Genomic DNA, 20,734 nt, shown 5'->3' with positions numbered 1-20,734 from the left:
ACTTTAGGACTAGGACCCAATCTATCTTGGTTATTCAAATTATAGTGGAGCTATACAAATGGCTTGGCTCTTGCAAACAATCCACCACCCAGTTAATCTTACCACCACCACCACCACCACCCCTCCCCCCCCCAATGAAACAAAAGGCTCGATTCTGTCTGGTCTCCAGAGGTCATCACAGGTGCTGGGGTTAAGAGGAAAATGGTAATGCCATGCTCAGAAATACTTCAATTGTCCCTCCAGCTCATCCACTGTTTTTGTCCACTTTAGCAGTGCCCAGAACCTGTGTGTCCATGTCCATGAACACCGTCTTATTTAGGGATCAGCCCACTTGTTCTCTGACACCCCAACCAGCCATGAGTCTCAGCCCTAACTGTTGCCTGCAAAAACATGCCTACCATTTCGCTAGTGTGGTGTGAGGGTCCAGAGCTGAGCAATTCCACAGAGAGCACTTCTCTCCTGTACCCTGCACAGCCCCTACAGTCACCCACGAAACTCCCAGCTCAGTCTCAGTTCAAATTCTCCACAGCAAACCAAGCACAGTGTCTTTACTAACGGAGTCTTACCATCTAGTTCTGATGAGCAACTAGCAGCACTGGCAACAGAGTGCTGTTTGGGGGCTGTTCTCCACAAGCAACTCCAAGAAAGGCAGCCCACCTGTGGCACTGAATTTTCACCAACATACCTCCTGCAAACACTTCCCATACACAGGGTGATTCATTCAAACCCTTCAACCATGTTTTAACATCTATAGGCACGGGCTATTGGGATTTTTTTTTCTCACTTAAATTACATGCATACGTGTGTCTTATATGGGGTTATGTGCATAAGTGCAAGGATCTGTGGAAGCCAGGTGGCAGAACCTTGGGTCTGGAGTTACAACCATTTGCAAGCCAACTGACTTGAGTGCTGGGAACCAAACTAGGGTCCTCTGCAAGAGCAATATGCTGTGGACTGCTAAGCCATCTCTCTAGTGTCAAGGGTTTTCTCATTTACTTTGCATCACTTGTGTTGTAGGTGTAAATAAGAATGGCCACCACAGGCTCATACATTTGAATGCTTAGGCATCAGGGTGTGGACTGAGAATTAGAATGATTAGGTCTGGCCTTGTTGGAGCAAGTATGTCACTGAGGTGGGCTTTTAGGTTTCAAAAGCCTACACCAGACCCAGTGTCTCTCCTGCTGCCTGTGGATCAAGATGTAGAACTCTCAACTACTTCTCTAGCACCATGTCTGCCTGTATGAGGCCATGCCCCTGGTCATGATGATAACGGACTAATAATAAACCTCTGAAATTGTAAGTCATCCCCAATTAAATGGTTTCTTTCACAGAGTTGTCATGGTCGTAGTCTCTTCACAGAAACAGAACAGACTAATTCCAAGAACTTCCCATGTGCCTGCCCTGGTCACATGTGTACCTCCCCTCTGGTCGTCACTCTTTCAGCTCACACAGATGCTTTACTAACTCTGTGGAACACTCACAGGCTAGCATTATGTCAGCGGTGACACCTTTTTACACGGGGGTCTCAGGATCACAGTTGGACTCAGGAGCTAGAAGGCAATAAATAAATTAACAAGACCCAACTTGCCACTTGTACCAAACATTTGTACCGTTTCTTCAATGATCAACACTGAGCTGAGGGTACAGCTCAGTTGCTAGCGTGCTGTGTGCCTTTTCACCAGGCTTGGATGGGAAGAGCTGGTTCTGGTCCTAACTGACCTAGAGCCTAGACATGCAACCCCACAGCTCCCTGGCTTCAACAGTCCCTGGAAGCAAGACATACAACACTGTTGCTGCTTCACCTGGTGCCTCCAGCCACTGACAGTGCTAACAATCACACAAGCCTTGTAAGGGTGTAACTGGCCACCTCCTGAAAACTTGGGACTTTCTCAGCTACCCCGTCCTATTAAATAAACATCTGCTTAAGGTTGAAGCCTCAAGAGGCAGGCCATTTGCTATCAGTCTCCTGGATGGGGCTACTGTTCAGGCCTCATCTACATGCTCTATTCTGAGCTTTTGATTCCTATTAAGGTCAGACCTCACTCTTCCTCCTTGCTGTTTAATTCTTCCCATGGGTTCCAGGTTTGGGATCTCAAGAACTGGGTGTTTAATCATCTCTCCCATCTCATTTCTTTTCTCTGTACCTTTCCTGCCAATATGCAGCTAACACAGGAGAGTCCCTGCATGTCTCTCCTTGTTGCAATGGCTGCACATTTGGGTAAGCTCCTGCTGTTCTGACACCTCGGCCTGCTACATGCCCCACTGCCTGCAACAAGGAGCGTGAATCTGATGGCAGTGTGTCCCACAGATGCACCTGGCAGGACTGTAAGATTCTCTAGCCTTTTCAGCCATAAAGGGAAGCGTCCCTGTCCCTCTGAACCACTTCATCTTTTCATAGAAATGTGCTGCACTACACCCAAGTAGCAATGGGAGCTGTGAAGCTGGCAACACAGCAGGAAGGCCTGCCCTTCCATGGCACTTTGGAATAGAATAAGTTGGTTGGGCTTACTGCCTTGGATGAAGCATCCTCAAAAGGTACCCCGCAGTGCTGTGACCACGCACCTCAGAGCCAAGGCAAGTGTTCCTGCTGTGCACAGGTCCAGGCAGTCTCAGCTTCATTCCCTGTGGCTGGGATAAAATACCTTCACCAAAGCAATGTAGGGGAGATGGTTTATTTCAGTTCACAGTTCCAGGTTACAATCCATTACTGTGGGCCAGTGATGGTGGCAGGAGTTGACATAGCAGGTCACACTGTATCCATAGTCCCAAGGCAGACAGCAAGGAATGCCTGTACTCAGCTCCTTCTATCCTTTGTTCATAAAATAGTGCCAACAGCATTCAGCATTCTTCCTACCTCAATTAACCCAAGGAAGGAAACCCCTTACAGCTAGGCCCAAAGCTAACCTAACCTAGATAATTCAGCATTGAGATCCTTCCCCCAGACGGTTCCAGACTGTATCAAGTTGACAAATGAAGCAAACCACAATCCCAACACAGAAAGCATTTGAAGCCACAGCCTCCCCTCCTCCATGTTTCACACTGATGCAAATTCAGCACAACTTTAAAAGAAGGTTTATTAGTCCCAGACAGGGTAACAAAGACAGCGACAAAGAATGATTCTACCCAAGTGTGGCTTGAGGGAGCTCTGAGTTTAATTGAGGGTATTTACAAGAACCCAGGCAAATCATGGGCAGCCACTGCAATGGAAACATCCATCTCCCAGCACCCACTAAGCTCCCACACTTCTTACGCTGACAGAACTCCCCACCATCCATCACCTTAAGTTTCTGAAAGAACTGTGACCTTGGAGGCCTCACAGCTTTTATTGTTACTTGGAAAACTATTTCCAGTATGAGTTCATTTACGGGATCTAAGGGAGCAATGATAGCTAAAGGTTTTAAAACACATTCAAATTTTCTCTCCATCATGAGATTTCATTCATGTTACTGAAAGGACCTGTGACACCTGAAGTCTTTTCCACATTGCTTATATTCCTGTGGTTTTTTCACCACTGAGTTCTTTAATGACTTTAAGGCAAACAGGGATAAAAGAAAGATTAACCATATCCTGTACATTCATCGGGCATCTGACCAGCATGAATTAATTTACTTCTCTGGAAAGAAGTATGACAGTGACACCACATTAGTAATAAATATAAACTTTGTCCAGCATGAATTCCTTCATGGATCTGAAGGACACCATGGCCCTTGAAAGGCTATGCCACACAGTTTACATATAAAAAGCTCATCCCTGTCTTGAGTTCCTGACTGTGTTTTATGTGGATGGGGATATTTTGTAACATCGTTTACATTCAAAGGGTTTGTTGCCAGTATCTGTTCTTTCATTCATTTGAAGGAAATGGGGATAAAGGAATTAGATATTGTTGACATTCATATGGGTTTTCCACTCCATGAACAGACTGATGTCTCTTAAAGGAACTATGCCGACTGAAGGATCTGCCACACTGAACACACTGATATGGCTTCTCTCCAGTATGTCGTCTTTCATGTGATCGAAGGTAAGAGCGATGTGTGAAGGTTTTACCACATTCTTTACATTCATAGGGTTTTTCTCCAGTGTGGCTTCTTTCATGAAATCGAAGATAATTGTAACTTGAAAAGGCTTTGCCACAGTGTTTACACTCGTAGGGTTTCTCTCCGGTGTGTGTTCTTTCATGCAATCGGAGTGAAGACTGACATCTGAAGGCTTTCCTACACAGCTGACACTCATAGGGCTTTTCGCCTGTGTGAGTTCTTTCATGCACTTGAAGTAAAGAGGGGTAAATGAAGGATTTACCACACTCTTTACACTCATACAATGTTTCTCCACCATGAGTTATTTTATGTCTATGATAAGAAGCCTGACACCTGAAGGCCTTTCCACACTCCTGGCATTCATAGGGTTTTTCTCCGGTGTGAATTTTTTCATGTAACTTCAGAGAAGTTAGCCATCTGAAGGCTTTCCCACATTCTTTACACTCATAGGGCTTTTCTCCAGTGTGAATTCTTTTATGTAACTTAAGGGTCCTGTGACTTCTAAAGAATTTACCACACTGTTTACATTCATAGGGCTTTTCTCCAGTATGAATTCTTTCATGTAACTTGAGGGCCCTGCTATATCTAAAGGTTTTCCCACATTGTTTACACTCACAGGGTCTTTCCTCAGTATGAATTCTTTCATGTAATTGGAGGGCACTGAGATATGTGAAGGCTCTGCCACACTGTTTACATTCATAGGGCTTTTCTCCCGTATGAATTCTCTCATGCAAATGAAGGGCGCTGAGACCTCGAAAGGCTTTCCCACAGTCTTTGCACTCATAGGGTTTTTCTCCAGTATGAATTCTTTCATGTAACTGGAGGGCACTGGGATACCTAAAGGCTTTCCCACACTCTTGACACACATAGAGTTTTTTCCCAGTAGGATTTTTTTCTTGTTTTTGAAGGGAACTGGAAGTGTTATCACACTGATTACCGTCATAATCATTTTCGTCAGTCTGGCTTCCTCCAACTTCCTTGTAGTCATAGTTATGATGTCCATTATAAGTTAGGTGATAGAGTCCAAAGGTCTTTAAACAAACCTCACACACAGAAGGTCCACTCGAAGTCTGAGTTTCCGTGCATCCTTCAACACTTGTAAGAAAATTAGAGTCCTGTGGCTTCTGTTCAAATTCCTCATGTTCATACTGCGTACATTCAGAGCGAGAGTCGATGTGCCTATTAAAAATGAATGACACGTGAAAATTTCTCCACCCACATTGCTGCTCGTATTGCTCATATGAATAAGATTGCTCCAACCTGAGCACCTTCTTCATTACCACAGAGTACCTTTAAATGTAACTACTGTGAGAGACGACAAGCACATTAGTGACAGTCGTTTTTACTACTGTTTGCTTATTAGACCATCTTTCTTGGACAGTCTGCTACCCAAAACAGCAAAATGTGTGCCTTCACATGAAAGTTCTGAAAATAAATGGACTGATGGCTCTACAGTATGGTTCCCATAGGCCTAGGATCAAAATAGTAGCATTCGTCAATGCAGGGTCCCAAAATGGTTCTGAAACACAATGCGAAATCGAAAACTTATGAAGGTACACATTTGAGGTAAAAATTTTCTACAGATGAATAATTTTGAAGTTGGGCTCATTTGTTTTATTAGTTTGTTCTTGAATTTTGAGGGCACATTAAAATGTCTTGGAGGGACACCGACTCCCACTTGTGCATGCAAATTACCTTAGATTTATTTCAGGGTCTTCACAATGTTCTCCAACTGTCTGGTCTTCCCATTCATACCCTGAAACATAGCCACAGAAAACGTGACAAGTCATCACAACGCACAATCACAACTACGCCTAATTTCTTCACCACATTCCTCCCTTTCCACAGCCAAACTTCAGCCACCATCAATAACCAGGAACACTTGCTCTCTAATTTATGGAATGAAGGTAAGGCAATGCCCTCACCTATGGCAGTGAAGTTCCTGCAGGTTTCCAGCATCACGTCTCCATAGAGACTCTTCTGGGAAGCATCCAGCAAATCCCACTCTTCCTGGGTGAAGTGCACAGCCACGTCCTCAAAGCTCACCAGATCCTAAAATATCCCACATTTGCAGATGAAAGGGGGGAGAAAAACACATGTGTGCACATCTGACAGTGTAACTGTGTGGTTCCCAGGAGTGCTAGTAAAAGCACTGAGCAATGTCCAGAGACGGCAGGCAGATCCCCTCCTCATGGCTGCACTGGGGAGATGCGCTGCCTCCCCACCCATTCTCCTCCTCCAGCCATCCCCACCTCTCGTCCCAGGCACCCACACCCTATCATCTCATTAACATTAGGCTCAGGAGGCTGTCTGTCCTTGGAATTCATGCTCAGGGTTTTGCCTCTGCTGGCCTAATGGTCAACATCCTGTCTAAGAGACTGCACATGAACATAAATGCTAAGGGTAAATGACTCAGCATGATAGTTCTGAACGCTCCTGTTTCCCGTTTGACAGTCTGTTAATCACATCCAAACTCAGAGACATCTCGAGGATCAGATACAGCCTCCCAAAAGTGTCTATGGACTATGTGACGACAGCTTCTCTGCCTGTCTCCAAATGTTAAACTTCTGTATAAAAATGATGCCTGCCCCTGGCAGAGGATGTACTCTATCCTTTGCTCAAACTATTCCAATTTCACTTCTATTTGTCTCCACTCAGTCTTATCCCTATCTCATTTCTCTTTTCAAAGTTCCAGCAAAGGACTTCCTCTCCTCAACACACCTGGTTGCCATACAAATGTACCCATTAATGCCCCAGATTGGAGGTGCCCCAGACAGGCCCAAGGAGGGGTACACCAACTGTTACACTGGACCTCACTTTAGACAACCTCAAAGAAAGCCAGATACACTATTGTCCCAAATCCTATTCAGGGGAGGAAGGAGGGGAACAGGAGACAAAGAAATGATAGAGGCAGTTTAGTGATAGGAGCTTTGTGTCCTTGAGCATGAACCGTAGATGTCCTTGCTTCTGCATTGGTTTAGAGGCCAGAAATGCCAAAATATTTGAGGGCTCTGATCCTGGCTCTGGTTCCTAAATGATTCCTCACAGGAGGGAACATCACAGAAGCACTGAAGCACAATTAAAGAGCTGGTTCCTTCTAGTCAAATGAAATCTAACTCTGGGTGAAGAAATGCCATTGTGTCTGCCCTTAAGAGTTAATACAGGGGGCTGGAGAGATGCCTCAGAGGTTAAGAGCATTGACTGCTCTTCTAGAGGTCCTGAGTTCAATTCCCAGCAACCACATGGTGGCTCACAACCATCTATCATGAGATCTGGTGCCCTCTTCTGGCCAGCAGGCTGATATGTAGACAGAAGACTATACATAATAAATAAATCTTAAAAAAATAAATAAATACTGGCTAGGTCCATACCCAGGATTCCCAGAGAATGGCCACAAATTACATTAGACAGATGCTTATAAAGGCAAAACCCACGAGGCTACGTACTTCCTGCCTTTGTCCAATGGGGGCAAGCACACATCCTGACATGCTTCCTGCCTATATACCTCTCTCCTGTGTGGAATCAAGCACATCCTGTGCAGCGGGGCCAACCAACCTTATTTATAGAAGTGAAAACACGTGGCCTGTCAGCTTACATGAACAACAGCTGACACCAGCCATCTCTCCAGCCCATATAATTTTTTGTTGTTGTTTTTGTTTTTGTTTTTCAGACAGGGTTTCTCTGTATTGCTTTGGAGACTGTTGTGGAACTCCCTCTGTAGACCAGGCTGGCCTCAAACTCACAAGAGACCCACCTGCCTCTGCCTCCCCAGTGCTGGGATTAAAGCATGCTCCACCAACTCTTGGCCCCTGGCCAGTATATAATAAAGCTTGCTTTGAGTTTGGCTCAAAAAAAAAAAAAATGTGGTAATGGTATTACTTTTGCTGAGTGAGGATCAACAACCCCAAGAAAAGACCCCAATTTTCCTGGTAACATCTAGCAACTATGGCATTACTTATTGGTGCAAACATGCTGTTCTAGTCATTATTTCAGGCCTTCGATTGGTGAAGAAAATGGAAAAAGTATCTTATTATTACATGGCTTATATGTGCAAACTATAAAACAGAAAATGGCTATTTAAAAGTAGTATTTCAACAGAGGAGAGGCTACCTTAAATGATTTTATTTATTTATTATGTGTTCAACATTCTGCTTCCATGTATTTCTGCACACCAGAAGAGGGCACCAGATCTCATAACGGATGGTTGTGAGCCACCATGTGGTTGCTGGGAATTGAACTCAGGACCTCTGGAAGAACAGTCAGTGCTCTTAACCTCTGAGCCATCTCTCCAGCCCTGATGACTGTCTTATATGCCACCCGATAGCCCTCATCCAGCAGCTGGTGGAAGTAGAAGCAGACACCCACAACTACTCACTGAACTGAACTGGAATCCAGATGCAGAGAAGGACCACTGAAGAGCAAAAGGGTCCAAACCAGGCTGGTGAAACCTACAGAAACAGCTGAACTGAACATCAGAGAACTCTTGCTCCCCAGACTGATAGCTGGAATACCAGCATGGGACGGATCCAGACCCCATGAACATAGGTTTCAGTGAGGAAACCTCGGAAATCTACAGGACCTCCTGTAGTAGTTCAGTACTTATCCCTAGCATAGGTGTGGACTTTGGGAGCCCTTTCCACTTGGAGGAATACTTCCTGAGCCAAGCCTAGGCCCTACCGCAAAGGATACGATAGATTCTGATAACACCCTATGGAAGGCCTCACCATCCAGGGGGAGCAGAAAGGATATGTGATAGGTAGGGTTTTAGTTGGGGGAGGGGGTGGTAGGGGAGGATGGGAGGGACAAGGGAACTGGGACTGTCATGTAAAACAATCTTGTTTCTAATTCAAATTTTTAAAAAACCTGCAAAATAAATAGATAAAAGTAGTATTTCAGGTGCACTCATAAGCAAAGGAGGAGACATAGGTGGCCACTGAACAAGTCAGGATTCTCTAGCAGAGTAAGAATTAATATATACCACAACAAATATATATTAGATTGGCTTACCTGATCCGGCCTGGACAGGCCAACAATGACCATCTCCATGATGCAGAGGCTTCAATCTGGTGCCAAAGGCCCAGCGCACACCTGGACAGCTTCTGGTCTTCAGTTCCCAAGAAGCTAGGTTCCAGTGTCGGTGAAGGATGATGATGGTGGTGGTGGTGGCGGCAGCGGCAATGGGACAGACCCACTCACCAGCAAGAGAAGGCAGGCAGGAAAGCAACACTGTTTCTTCTTTGGACTTCTCTGTACCAAGGCCACACTCAAAGAGTCACCCTCTATACAACAGGGTCTTCTCAACTCAGTTAATCCTTCCTGAACTTCCCTGGCAGACCTGCAGAGACAGGCCTCTTAGTTGATTACATAAAGCAAAAGTTTGTATCTAAGGGTTTGAAGTGGTTAGCTCTGGTTTTACTATTCTCAGCTTTTCAGCAATACTTTATTACATGCATCATAGGAATGGGCACCTTTCCAGGAGCCCTCTGAAGGCCAGTGACAATGCTCCACATTTATCTTTATGTTGTCCATGTTTTCAAGTCTTGACTCAATCCCCAGAACTCCAAAAGAAAAATTCTGAAATCATGCAACGTAACAAATCAGCAGGTTAGATCCCAAAAAGTCATATGATACCAACAACTACGAGCAGGGACATTGGGAAATAAATGCAGAGACGTTGAGATCAAGAAGAAAAGAAATTTCCATACAGAAAATCCACAAAAACTTGAGGAACTACTAAAGGACTACTGAAAAGTTTTGAGACATCAAAGTACAAAAGACCATCATTGGTGGTGCACGCCTTTAATCCTAGCACTGGGGAGGCAGAGGCAGGCGGATCTCTGTGAGCTCGAAGCCAGCCTGGTCTCCAGAGCGAGTGCCAGGATAGGCTCCAAAGCAACACAGAGAAACCCTGTCTCAAAGAAAAAAAAAAACAAAAAAAACAAAAAAAAAACCATCATTTTCCATAACAGCAGTGAACAACTGGATGTGCAAACACAAATTCTACATCATGTGTATAGCACCTCACACTAGAAAGAGGGTAGGTAAGAGAAAAGCCTTTGGACAAGAACCAAACATTTCTAATGAGGGAAAACCAAAAGTTGCCATCACAGAGGATGGTAAGCCTCAGCATCGTAAGGCATTATGTTTCTTCTCTATAAACACCCTCTTCATAACGTTCATAGCCAGATTATGTTATAACCAGAGCCAATCCCACAGGTTACATGGAAAGAGTGAAGAGAAAAAAAAAAAAAAAAGTTCAAACACAACTCTGAAGAAAGAGTAAACAAACAAACACTACCTGACTTAAGAAGTCCTATAAAACTACCAAAATCATGACCATGCACTTACATTTGGTAAGCAATGAACAGATCACTGAAGCAGAAAACCTAGAAACAAACCCACAAAAATAGACCCAATTTTAGACAAAAGAGAGAAAGAGCTGTGCTGTTCACAAAACAAAATCAACTCCCTTAGCTCTTAGGGAAATGCTAAACTGCTTTGAAACTCTATGTCACACCAGCCAGAAACAAGGAAACAAGTAACAACAAATGCTGGTGAAGATGCAGACAAAGGGAGCCTTATCCACTGCTGGTAAGAACGGAAACTACTGTAACCCGCATGAAGTAAGTGGGATGTTTCTCAACATTAAAAATAGATCGTATATTTGGGTAGAAGCTCACTATATCAAGTGAGCTTGGGTCTATATACCCAACTCTTTTAAAAGTGTAATGGTTAATTTTTGTTCACTTGACACAGACCTGAGTCACCTAGAAAGGGGTAACCTCAACTGAGAAACTGCCTCCATCGGACTGGACTGTTAGCATATCTTGGTCAGTGATTAATGGCAAGTTTCCAACCTGCTGTTGCCCATGGGCAGCTGAGCAAGTCAGGAAAGAAACACAGTATGGAGCACTCCTCTAGGCCTCTGCTTCACTCCTGGGTCCTGCCTTGACTTCCCTCGATGAGTGTGCTGAGTTACACCCTTTCTTCTCCTGGCTGGTTTTGGTCAATGTTTTGTCACCACCAACAGAAAAGTACATTGGGACAATTATTGTTATCATATTGCTTCAACGAGCATTGACCACACTATTGGGGGAGCACTGTAAATGGATTTTAAAGTTTGGGGCTAGAAAAGGCCATCAGTGCTCAGAGCTAAAACAGCCATTCTGATCCAGGTGGTGATGGCACAAACCTTTAGTTCCAGCACTTGGGAGGCAGAGGCAGGTGGATCTCTAAGTTCAAGGCCTCTACAGAGTGAATTCCAAGCCAACCAGGGCTACATTGTGACACCCAATCTATATTTTAACAAATCTATAAAAACAAACAAAAAGAGTTGGAAAAAATCATAAAATTGGCAGGAATCCTGAGACCTTTACCAATTTTTATCAAAATATCTGGAGCTGGAGAGATGGCACAGAAATTAAGAGCACTTGCTCTGGCAGAGGAGTCTGGCTCAGTCCCAGCACCCCATGATGGCTGACAACCATCTGGAACTCCGGTCCAATGGTATCTGACGCACCCCTCCTAACTTCCATGAGCACCAGACACACAGAGGGCACACACATACATACAACAAAACACTGCTACATCTAAATCCAAACTTTTTTAAAATTATAAAAACATTAATAACATCACAAATAGAGAGATTTTGAGGTAGAAACTGTAACCCTGAAGACACGGTGGCACATGCCTGTAATTCCAGCTATGAGGAAGCAGACACAGGAGGTGTGTTGCAACTTCAAGGCCAGCAATGCAACCTATAAATTCTAGGTCAGCCTGGGTTACAAAGTAAGACCAAGAAAACAAAAAATAAATAAGTAGATAAAAAATGAAATTGGAAACATCTCAAATATTATCTCTCTCTCTCTCTCTTTTTTTTTTTTTTTTTTTGGTTTTCAAGACAGGGTTTCTCTGAGGCTTTGGAGCCTGTCCTGGAACTAGCTCTTGTAGACCAGGCTGGTCTCGAACTCACAGAGATCCGCCTGCCTCTGCCTCCCAAGTGCTGGGAAAAAGGCGTGCGCCACCAACACCCGGCTTTCACATATTATCTCTATAACAAAAGAAAACTTAGGAAATAATTTCATCTTGCTAACATAGTAGGTGTCCATGTGGCTTGTCCATGCAACCCTAGTTTCATGAACTCTCCTGTCCGCTGTACAACTCTCATAGCCCAATCCTACCACCATGCTTGAACTCCTCACCCCCAATTCTTCCTGTTTTCTTCTCACATGTGCTACAATTTTCCCTCGAGGCCCTTTTTCCCTACAAGTGATGACACACCAACCTACGGGTGTGAAGCTAGCACCCATGGGAGAGAGAATGCAGGGTGTTCATCCTCTCAGCCCAGGGTTATCAGCTCATTCTGTATTTTTAATCCAGTTTCATCCACTAACCTGCAAGTTTCAGAATTTCTTCTTCACAGAAGCCCATTATGTATGTACATTTTTCTTATCCACTGACCAGCTGATGGTGTCTAGGCTGCCCTCATTTCCCAGTTACTACAGATAAGAGTGACAATGAAAACAGCTGTGTGAGTACCTCCTGCAGTAAGATCAGGCATGCTTATAGCTATAGTCATGTATGAGTTACAAGGAAGAGACCCTACATAAATGATGCTTCTAAAAGCCAATGGTTACTAAGCCGTAACTTGAGTACAGGAGTGAGTTACCGCCGTATTTTATTAGCTATTAGTCAGGGAGGCCCCAGAAGTCGCCCAAATAATATACCCTCTTCTGCTCCTCTTGGCTGCCCACCAGAGCTGGTTGTTATTGCTGAAGACACCATACACACTGTTACAATGCAGCAAGAAATCAAACTGGAATTGAGCTAAAAGCTTCCTCCTGTTGGCTGACTTTCACAGTTCCCAAAGGTGCAATGCAAGCTGCTGAAGACTTATGACCCAAAATGTCTTACCCAGCTGTGTGACCTCTACAACATACAATACCAAGCTCCCAAGCAAGGTATGCCACCTATACAGGAGTGGTATAACCACTCCAAGGACAACCCCAGACTGCTCTCTAATTGGATCTGAGGCTCACTCCATAAGAGAAGCCATGCAGGCACAGTTAACACAGCCAAAACCCCATGTCTGAGACGGGAGGGCTGAACTTAGCACTACTATTTAGCTAAATTGTCCCAGCATCCAGTTACCTTCTAAATACTGTTGATACTGTTTATACCCACAGACAAATGCTACTGCCAGTCTAAATCACAGAAGCCTCTTCGCAGAGATCACAGAGATGCACAGCCACTCAAGGTGATAAGAGCAGACACCTGAGTGCTCAGCCACAAACAGGGAATTATACCACCACTTCTAAGGCTCAGAGATCACTGTAGAAGGGGCATAAAGAAAGAAGGGCCCAGCAGGGCAGTGGTGGCGCACGCCTTTAACCCCAGCACTCGGGAGGCAGAGGCAGGTGGGTCTCTGTGAGTGAGTTCCAGGCCAGCCTGCTCTACAGAGTGAGTTTTAGGACAGTCTCCAAAACAATACAGAGAAACCCTGTCTCAAAAAAAAAAAAAAAAAAAAAAGGAAGGTAGGCAGGCAGGCAGGCAGTGGTGGCGCACACCTTTAGTCCCAGCACTGAGGAGGCAGGGGCAGGCGGATCTCAGTGAGTATAAGGCCAACCTGGACTACACCTGTCTCAAAAAGACAAACAAAAAGGCCCAGAAGATAGCAAGATGGGATGTGAAATGCTGATTTCTGGACTTGGGAGAGCTAATGCTGTTCCAACTTGACAACAGCCATGGGTTTCTGCGATGGACCTAACCATCATGAATCAGTGGTTACCCCTCCTTGAAGTATGATTACTGAGGGACTCTGGAGGAGCAAGTCACTGTCTTCAATTGTGTGCCCACTGAGGTGACCACCAAGCCCAATGGACAGGTTCACCCATGGCTACACAGATGATCCTGGTTAAAACCGTGGGCCTCAAAACAAAAAGGGGGGTGGGGACATGGATATATCAAAGGGAATTATAAGCAGGAGTTGACTAAAGAGGGTAAAAGGGAAATTAGGGAGTGGGACATGACAATAATCAGAACATTGTTTATATATGAAATTATTAAATCATGTCCCAGTGCATGCCTGTTATTCATTATCCACAGAAAATCCCAAGAACTAACAAAAACTCAGAGAATTAATCAGATACTACAGCAAACTTGTAGCAAACAGGATTAGTATACAAAATTCCATTTTCCTGTATGTCAGCAATAAACAACAGGTTGTGAAAATAAAAACATTACACTGCTTCTATACCAAGGAGAAAGACACAGAAAGAAATACATATAAATATGTACGGAAATAGAGGCAGGAGAATCAGGAGTTCAGGATCATTCTTGCCTATACAAGATCCTACCTCAAAAAATACATGCTAATTAATTAAAAGAAAAGTAAGACTGGAGAGGTGGCTCCGTGGTTTAGAATACAGCTGTTCTTCCAGAGGACTTGGGTTCAACTCCGAGCACACAGGACAGTTCATAATCATTCACAACTTTCAGGAGATCTGATGCCCTCTGCTAGCCTCTGTAGGCACTAGGCATGCAAGCAGTGCACCAGATATACATGGAAGCAAAACATTCATACACATAAAAGTTGCTGGACAGTGGTGCTGCACGCCTTTAATCTGAGTTGAGGCCATTCTGGTCTACAGAGCAGTTTCCAGGACAGCCACTGTTACACAGTGAAAAATGTAGCTAATGTCCATAGTTCTTTGTTATTTTATTTGTTTGTATTTGTCTTTCTCCTTTATGGTCTAGAAGCAGTGTAATGTTTTTATTTACACAACCTGTTGTTTATTGCTGACATACAGGAAAATGGAATTTTGTATACTGATCCTGTATCCTTCAGATACTAATTAATTCCTTGAGTTTCTGTTAGTTCTTGGGCTTTTCTGTGGGCAGTAATTGATATCTTCTGAATCTCAATAGCTTTCTGACCTTTTCTCGATATATGGCATACTTTTGTTGTTGTCCCCCTCCCCAAAGTGTTGGCATGATCATATAATTTTTCTTTACTGTGGATATAGTGGATTATACTGGCTGTTAATTTTTCCTTTTTGAGTGTGGGAATTAGTATGTGCTTTACCAGTGAGATTCATGAACAGCCTCAGTCTTGAGGTTTCTGTTGGTCCTACATACCTGCCTTAACTTCCACTTGACCATGATACAATAGTTTGGGGTTTGTTTTTATTTATAAATTTATTTTTGACAGTTTTTACTTTTTACTGTATTGGTATGAGTGTTTTGCCTGCAGTGTATCTGCACACCATCTGTGAGCCAGGTGTTCAAGGAGAACAGAACAGGGTGTTGCATGGAGCTATAGATGGTTGGGATCCACCGTATGGGCACTAGGAATTGAACTTGGGTCCTTTGAAAGGGCAGCCAGTGCTCTGAACTGAGCCAGCTCTCCAGCCCCAATTTTTACAATTTAAAAAATTCTAAATTAATTTTTAACCTTATTTTATTTACCTTTGTCTTTTTGAAACAGCGTTTCTCTGTGCAGTACTAGATATCCTGGAACTTACTCTGTAGACCTAGCTGCCTTGAACTCAGAGATCTGCCTGCCTCTGCTTCCGAGTGCTTCCATTAAAGGTGTGCACCACCAACTGGCTAACTGCAAATTTCTAATAAAAATAATCTTACTTACTAACAGGAGAACTACTGCGGAATTGCAGACAGACAATTGAGCTCAGGCTGTGCCTTGCTCAATGTCACTCCACACTGGAAGTCAGGCTGAGAGACTCCATTTTACAAGCAGTTTCTGATTCCATTTTGAGGGAAGAGAACTGACTATAGCCCCTGGGTAGATGTAAAAACTCTGACATCTGATTACCCATGCAGCACAGACTAGGAAACAGCTTATTCCTGGGAGTAGAAAAGGAGAAAATTATCTAGTTTGTTGAGACTACGGGAAAGGTGGGCATATTAAAATCCTATCATTCCATTGGGAGGCAGAGGCAGGTGGATTTCTGTAAATTCAAGGCCAGCACACTGAAGTTCCAAGGCAGCCGGGACCACAGTGAGACCCTATCTCAAAATAAAAAAACAAATAAAAAATCCTTAGGCATGATGGCAGATCCCTTTTATCTCAGCACTTGATAGAGGCATGTGAATTTCTCAGTCAAGGCCAGGGCAGCCTGGTCTACACAGGAAGTTCCAGGTCAGCCACTGCTGTGTAATGAGACCCTGTCAAAATATGTATGTATGTACAATGTGTGTGTGTGTGTGTGTGTGTGTGTGTGTGTTTATAATATTTTTTGAAGCGGATGCAATTCCCTTGCTTGGCCTCAGAAAGTGATGGACATCTCCCCTGAAACCAGCCTATCATCTGATACCTGACTGTCCCTGCAGCTTCAGCTCAGCTGGGTCCCTGTCTGTCCACTGAGACCAGGAGCACACATCAGACCCCAGTCTGCCGTTCATCTGACAGCTGGAACACCGACAACCATAACTACACTTTCAAACCTGACTCTTCCCAGACTTCAAAGTTCCCTCTGGGGCTCACTGATCATGAGTTCTAATTTATCTTTATCAACTGACACACTACATTTCTCTCAGCCAACTTCTTGGACCCTTTTAACTCTGCTGCAGCCTCTTTATCTTATATGCATTCTATAAACAGCATATGTGCATATACCTATATATTTACTGTTATGAAGTTAATATTAGTAATTACAATTTGCAAAAAAGAACCTGCCTTAGCCTCACCCAGATTATACTGTTTTTGGCACATGACAGCCACAAGCTTAAAATGTCAGTCCCCAGTTTCAATTATAGACTTAAATAATCCCAATAAAAATGTTTTAAAATCCCTTGTAAGTAACAGAAAGCAATTACTAAAGATTATATACAAATATTTTTTAAAAAGAATGGCCGGGCGGTGGTGGTGCACGCCTTTGATCCCAGCACTCGGGAGGCAGAGGCAGGCGGATCTCTGTGAGTTCGAGGCCAGCCTGATCTACAAGAGCTAGTTCCAGGACAGCCTCCAAAGCCACAGAGAAACCCTGTCTCAAAAAACCAAAAAATAAAATAAAAATAAAAATAAAAAAGAACGGTCAGCACTACAGATGAACCCACAGCACACACTTAACAATCCCAATGAAATACACAAGACAACGCACTATTTAGGATGAATAAAAAGACCCACAAACCAACTAAAAAATAAGGAAACAAACTGACCTTTGATAAAAAGTAGCAAAGGGAATCCACTGATCAGTCTTTCCTAGAACTGTTTCTGGGACACCATTCTTAAGATACTTTGGACAAAGACTCAGAAAATTTCACAAAATTAACTCAGAGTTGATCCTAGACCTGAATGTGAACTACAAAGTCCAGAACGTCTAGACCACAGTGCACAGAGCACAGCAGTAAGTGCGACACCAAAAGCACGCACAGGGCGCCAGCGCCGGCCGCTGATGTCATCAACCCGGAAGCTGCCCGCCCGCAAAGGGCGGAGCCTCCCGCTCCCCGCGCTTGGAGGGGACATGGCCGGAAAGGCGGAAGTGGCTAGACTCCTCCGAGACAAGGCCTGGCCGGTGACGGGGCTAAGGTCGCCGCGGAACCTCACCGGGCGCCCGGTGCGCCGGCCACTCCCACCCTCCCCAGCCCGGGGAGGGCCCAGCACACCGGCAGCCGCGGCTCAGCCGGCCGCTCCTCGCCGTCCGGGGCCCCCGGCCCCGCGCTCACCATGGCGCGGCTGCCGAGCTCGTCCGCGCTCGCCTCCCGGCTCCCCGCAGCGGCGCTCACGGCGCGGCACACGAGACCATGCAAAGCCCGCTTAAGACGCGGAGCAGAGCACGCAGCATGGCGGCGGGAAAGAGCCCGCCTCCCGCCTCCGGCTGACGCTCTTGATTGGACATCCTGTTCCGAAGTCCTGATTGGCTAGAGCCTCCCCACAAGCTTGATTGACAAGAGCTCCCTAGACACTGCTGCAGGGACCACTGGTCTCCATTGCCCTAATTGGCCAGCGTGGCCTGCATGACGAAGCAGTTCTTCAGGCGCTGCCGACTGAGTGGTCAGGCCCAGAGGCCGATTGGCCAGCACTGCCCACGAGGGCCTGAGTGACAGGCGCGTCTTCCTTTGGTACTTGTGAATGAATGGCCCTGCCCCAGGGCCTGATTGGCGGCTGAGACCTGGATGACAGTGTCAGCTCTCTTAGGTGGGTGAGCTGAAATTAAAAGACGTGGACCACACAGCCTTTCCTGGCTCAAGGGTCACGCAAATCTGCTTCAGGGAGATCAGCTTGGAAACAGACCTTGTTTTTGCCTCCCAGAACTGTCACTGCTGTCTTCTCGCAATAGGGACATAGATTTGTTGGTGTGAACAGCCCGTTACACACAATGACCAAGGCAGCGATCCCTTTGCCTCACAGCTAGACTAGCGCCCAGCTCTCCCAGATCAAACTGGAACAGGACTTGACGTCCTCCGGGGATCAGGAACTTCAGAAAGGCGTGCCAAAGATTGCTCGAACTTTAACAAGTTGCACATTCTCTTTTTAACCAGAACGCGCGCGCGCGCACACACACACACACACACACACACACACACACATTCCAAGCCCGATGTAGTGTTGCTTTTCCTGCAATCCCAACACCAGGGGGTGGAAGCAAAGGGAACAGGAATTACGCATATACTTCATGAGTAAAAGGGAAAAATTTCTCGACAACAAACACAAACTGAACGAATTCCAGACCACTTTGCCAGAACAACAGACGGTGTTTGAAGGAGCCTTACACATTGAAGATACACACATCCATGGGGCCACCGGAATGACTAAACCACAATAGAATAGTAAGGAAGACAGGAGATATTAGTTCATTCTTAAATAGGTACTTAGCTGAGGAGAGCGGTCCTGAACCAAATCGAAGTACCTCCACTTTGGAGGACTTACTCCAGACTCTTGCCCAAGAGAAACCCCCTCCTTGCTGAGACTTTTTTCATCTCTGGCACCCACTGGGCTAATGCCTAGCAGCAGACGTTAACCACACACACACACACACACACACACACACACACACCGCAACCCCATCCCAAAAAGCCGAGTTGGTGGACGTGGGTGATCTAACTCCCTCCTCCTGCCCGCTACACTGTAGAAAACTAATTAACAAGGCCAGGAAGGTTCTGAGGCCTTTCTTCTCCATGGGACTTTCAAAGGTTTCATTCATGTGTCAGTCACCTTTTGCTGCCATTTAAAATGACCGGATCAGCTAAACGTGTGCTGCCTAGTCGACTCTGAGAAGGAGAAATGGAATTAAGCTTTGCTCCACGACCTTATATGTATGAGTAAAATGTACATGGGGGAGGTGGCTGGAGAAATAGTTCAGTTGTTAAGAGCAGTGACTGCTCTTCCATAGCATCTGGTTTCGATTCCCAGCACCCACATAGTGGTTCACAGTCTGTAACTCTAGCCCTAGGGGATCTGAAATCCTCTTTGACCTCCCTGGACCAGGCATGCACATGGTGAACATACATACATACATACATACATACATACATACATACATACATACATACATGCAGGCAGAACATTCCCATGAAATATAACGATTCACCAGGGAGCACAGTGCTCCCTCTCTGCACACCACACCTGCCCGTGCTTTGTGCATGTGTGTGCTTTTTAAGGGCAGGTTTTGGGTTTTGCTTTGCTCTTTTTTAGACAGGGTCTCACTATGTAGCCTTATCTGTCCTGGAGCAATAAATCTTATGTGTGGTAGACTGCAAATTTCTCATTCTGTAAGAATCACATAAGAGAGAAACCAGCTGGTGGAAAGTAAGCTAGCAGGCAACAACAGGAAAAAAATAAAATAAAATAAAAAACAAGCAAATGTTAAGAAGCTTAGTGTCACACACCTTTACTGCCACCATTCAGGTGGCAAGGGCAGACATATTTGAGTTCTATGGTCTACATAGTGATGATTTCCAGACAGTCAGGACTACATGGTGAGATCCTGTCTCAGAAACCAAAACAAAAAAACAAAAATGCCTCAGAAACAATGTGCATAACTGATGGAGAAAATCATCAGCAGAGAGAGGAAGGGCTTAAAGGGTACTTGAGACACATGAGAAAGCAGGAACTGATGTCTGGTGAAAGGCTTCAGAAGAGATAAAGACAGCCATATTGTGGAGATCAAAGAGAACAGTATCTCAGGAGATGATTAAGATGCTACACATGTGCACCAAACACCAGCCGTTTAGTTTCACAAAACAAAGGCTAATGGGCCGTACAGGCACAAACTGACTGCTATCCAATAGCAGTGTCAATACCATACTCTTGAGACGAGGCAGGTGATCAAGCCAAAATAAAGAAGCAGCAGACACAAATGATATTAAAAGTTCAAAAGTAGGGAGCTGGAGAAATGGCTCAGTGGTTTCCAGCCTTCCTGTTGTCTTAAACCCATGTCTGAACAGTCATCTCTGGTGAATTCCCCAAAGCAATAAGGCTCTACTACCAGTGAAGGAATGGGCTTTCTAGGAAGTGGAAATGAGCAGGAAAAGAGGAAAAGTTTCCTTCTTCCATGCCCTTGTATAGGTTTTCAGCAGAAGGCATGGACCAGATTCAAGATAGATTTTCTCAGCTCAAAAGATCTGGATTAAAGGTATGTCTTTCCACCTCAAGATCTGGATTGGAAGTGAGTGAATCTTCCCACTGAAAATATCCAGGTAAGGAAAAAAATCCCTCACAGGTGTGCAGAGCCCTTTGGGGG

General features: G+C 44.8%; 1 protein-coding gene across 2 annotated transcripts; it reads right to left on the bottom strand.

Annotated features, from left to right (window-relative positions):
* Positions 1-2,656: 2,656 nt before the first annotated feature.
* Positions 2,657-17,854, bottom strand: Znf14 (zinc finger protein 14). 2 transcript variants are annotated; one of them, XM_027394583.2, is made up of 5 exons: positions 17,718-17,854; positions 9,042-9,369; positions 5,960-6,086; positions 5,730-5,790; positions 2,657-5,213 (listed from the first exon to the last, which is right to left on the bottom strand). In XM_027394583.2, exons 2-5 carry the CDS (start codon positions 9,078-9,080, stop codon positions 3,842-3,844), a joined length of 1,599 nt encoding a protein of 532 aa, XP_027250384.1. In that variant the 5' UTR covers positions 9,081-9,369; positions 17,718-17,854; the 3' UTR covers positions 2,657-3,841. The 2 variants fall into 2 exon arrangements, with proteins under 2 accessions (XP_027250384.1, XP_027250385.1); XM_027394584.2 differs by lacking the exon at positions 17,718-17,854 and adding an exon at positions 17,211-17,496.
* Positions 17,855-20,734: the final 2,880 nt, after the last annotated feature.

Source organism: Cricetulus griseus (assembly GCF_003668045.3).
Source record: "Cricetulus griseus strain 17A/GY chromosome 1 unlocalized genomic scaffold, alternate assembly CriGri-PICRH-1.0 chr1_0, whole genome shotgun sequence".
NCBI lineage: Eukaryota > Metazoa > Chordata > Mammalia > Rodentia > Cricetidae > Cricetulus > Cricetulus griseus.
The sequence above is the reverse complement of the archived record's forward strand: the minus strand, read 5'-3'. Positions and strand labels throughout refer to the sequence as shown.

Excerpts from the sequence above, each read along its gene's own strand:
- Znf14 (XM_027394583.2), bottom strand. The coding sequence starts at position 9,080 with ATGGAGATGGTCATTGTTGGCCTGTCCAGGCCGGATCAG. Across the intron at positions 5,791-5,959 it reads CAGGAACTTCACTGCCATAG|GGTATGAATGGGAAGACCAG; the intron begins GTGAGGGCATTG and ends GCTATGTTTCAG. Across the intron at positions 5,214-5,729 it reads GACCCTGAAATAAATCTAAG|GCACATCGACTCTCGCTCTG; the intron begins GTAATTTGCATG and ends CATTTTTAATAG.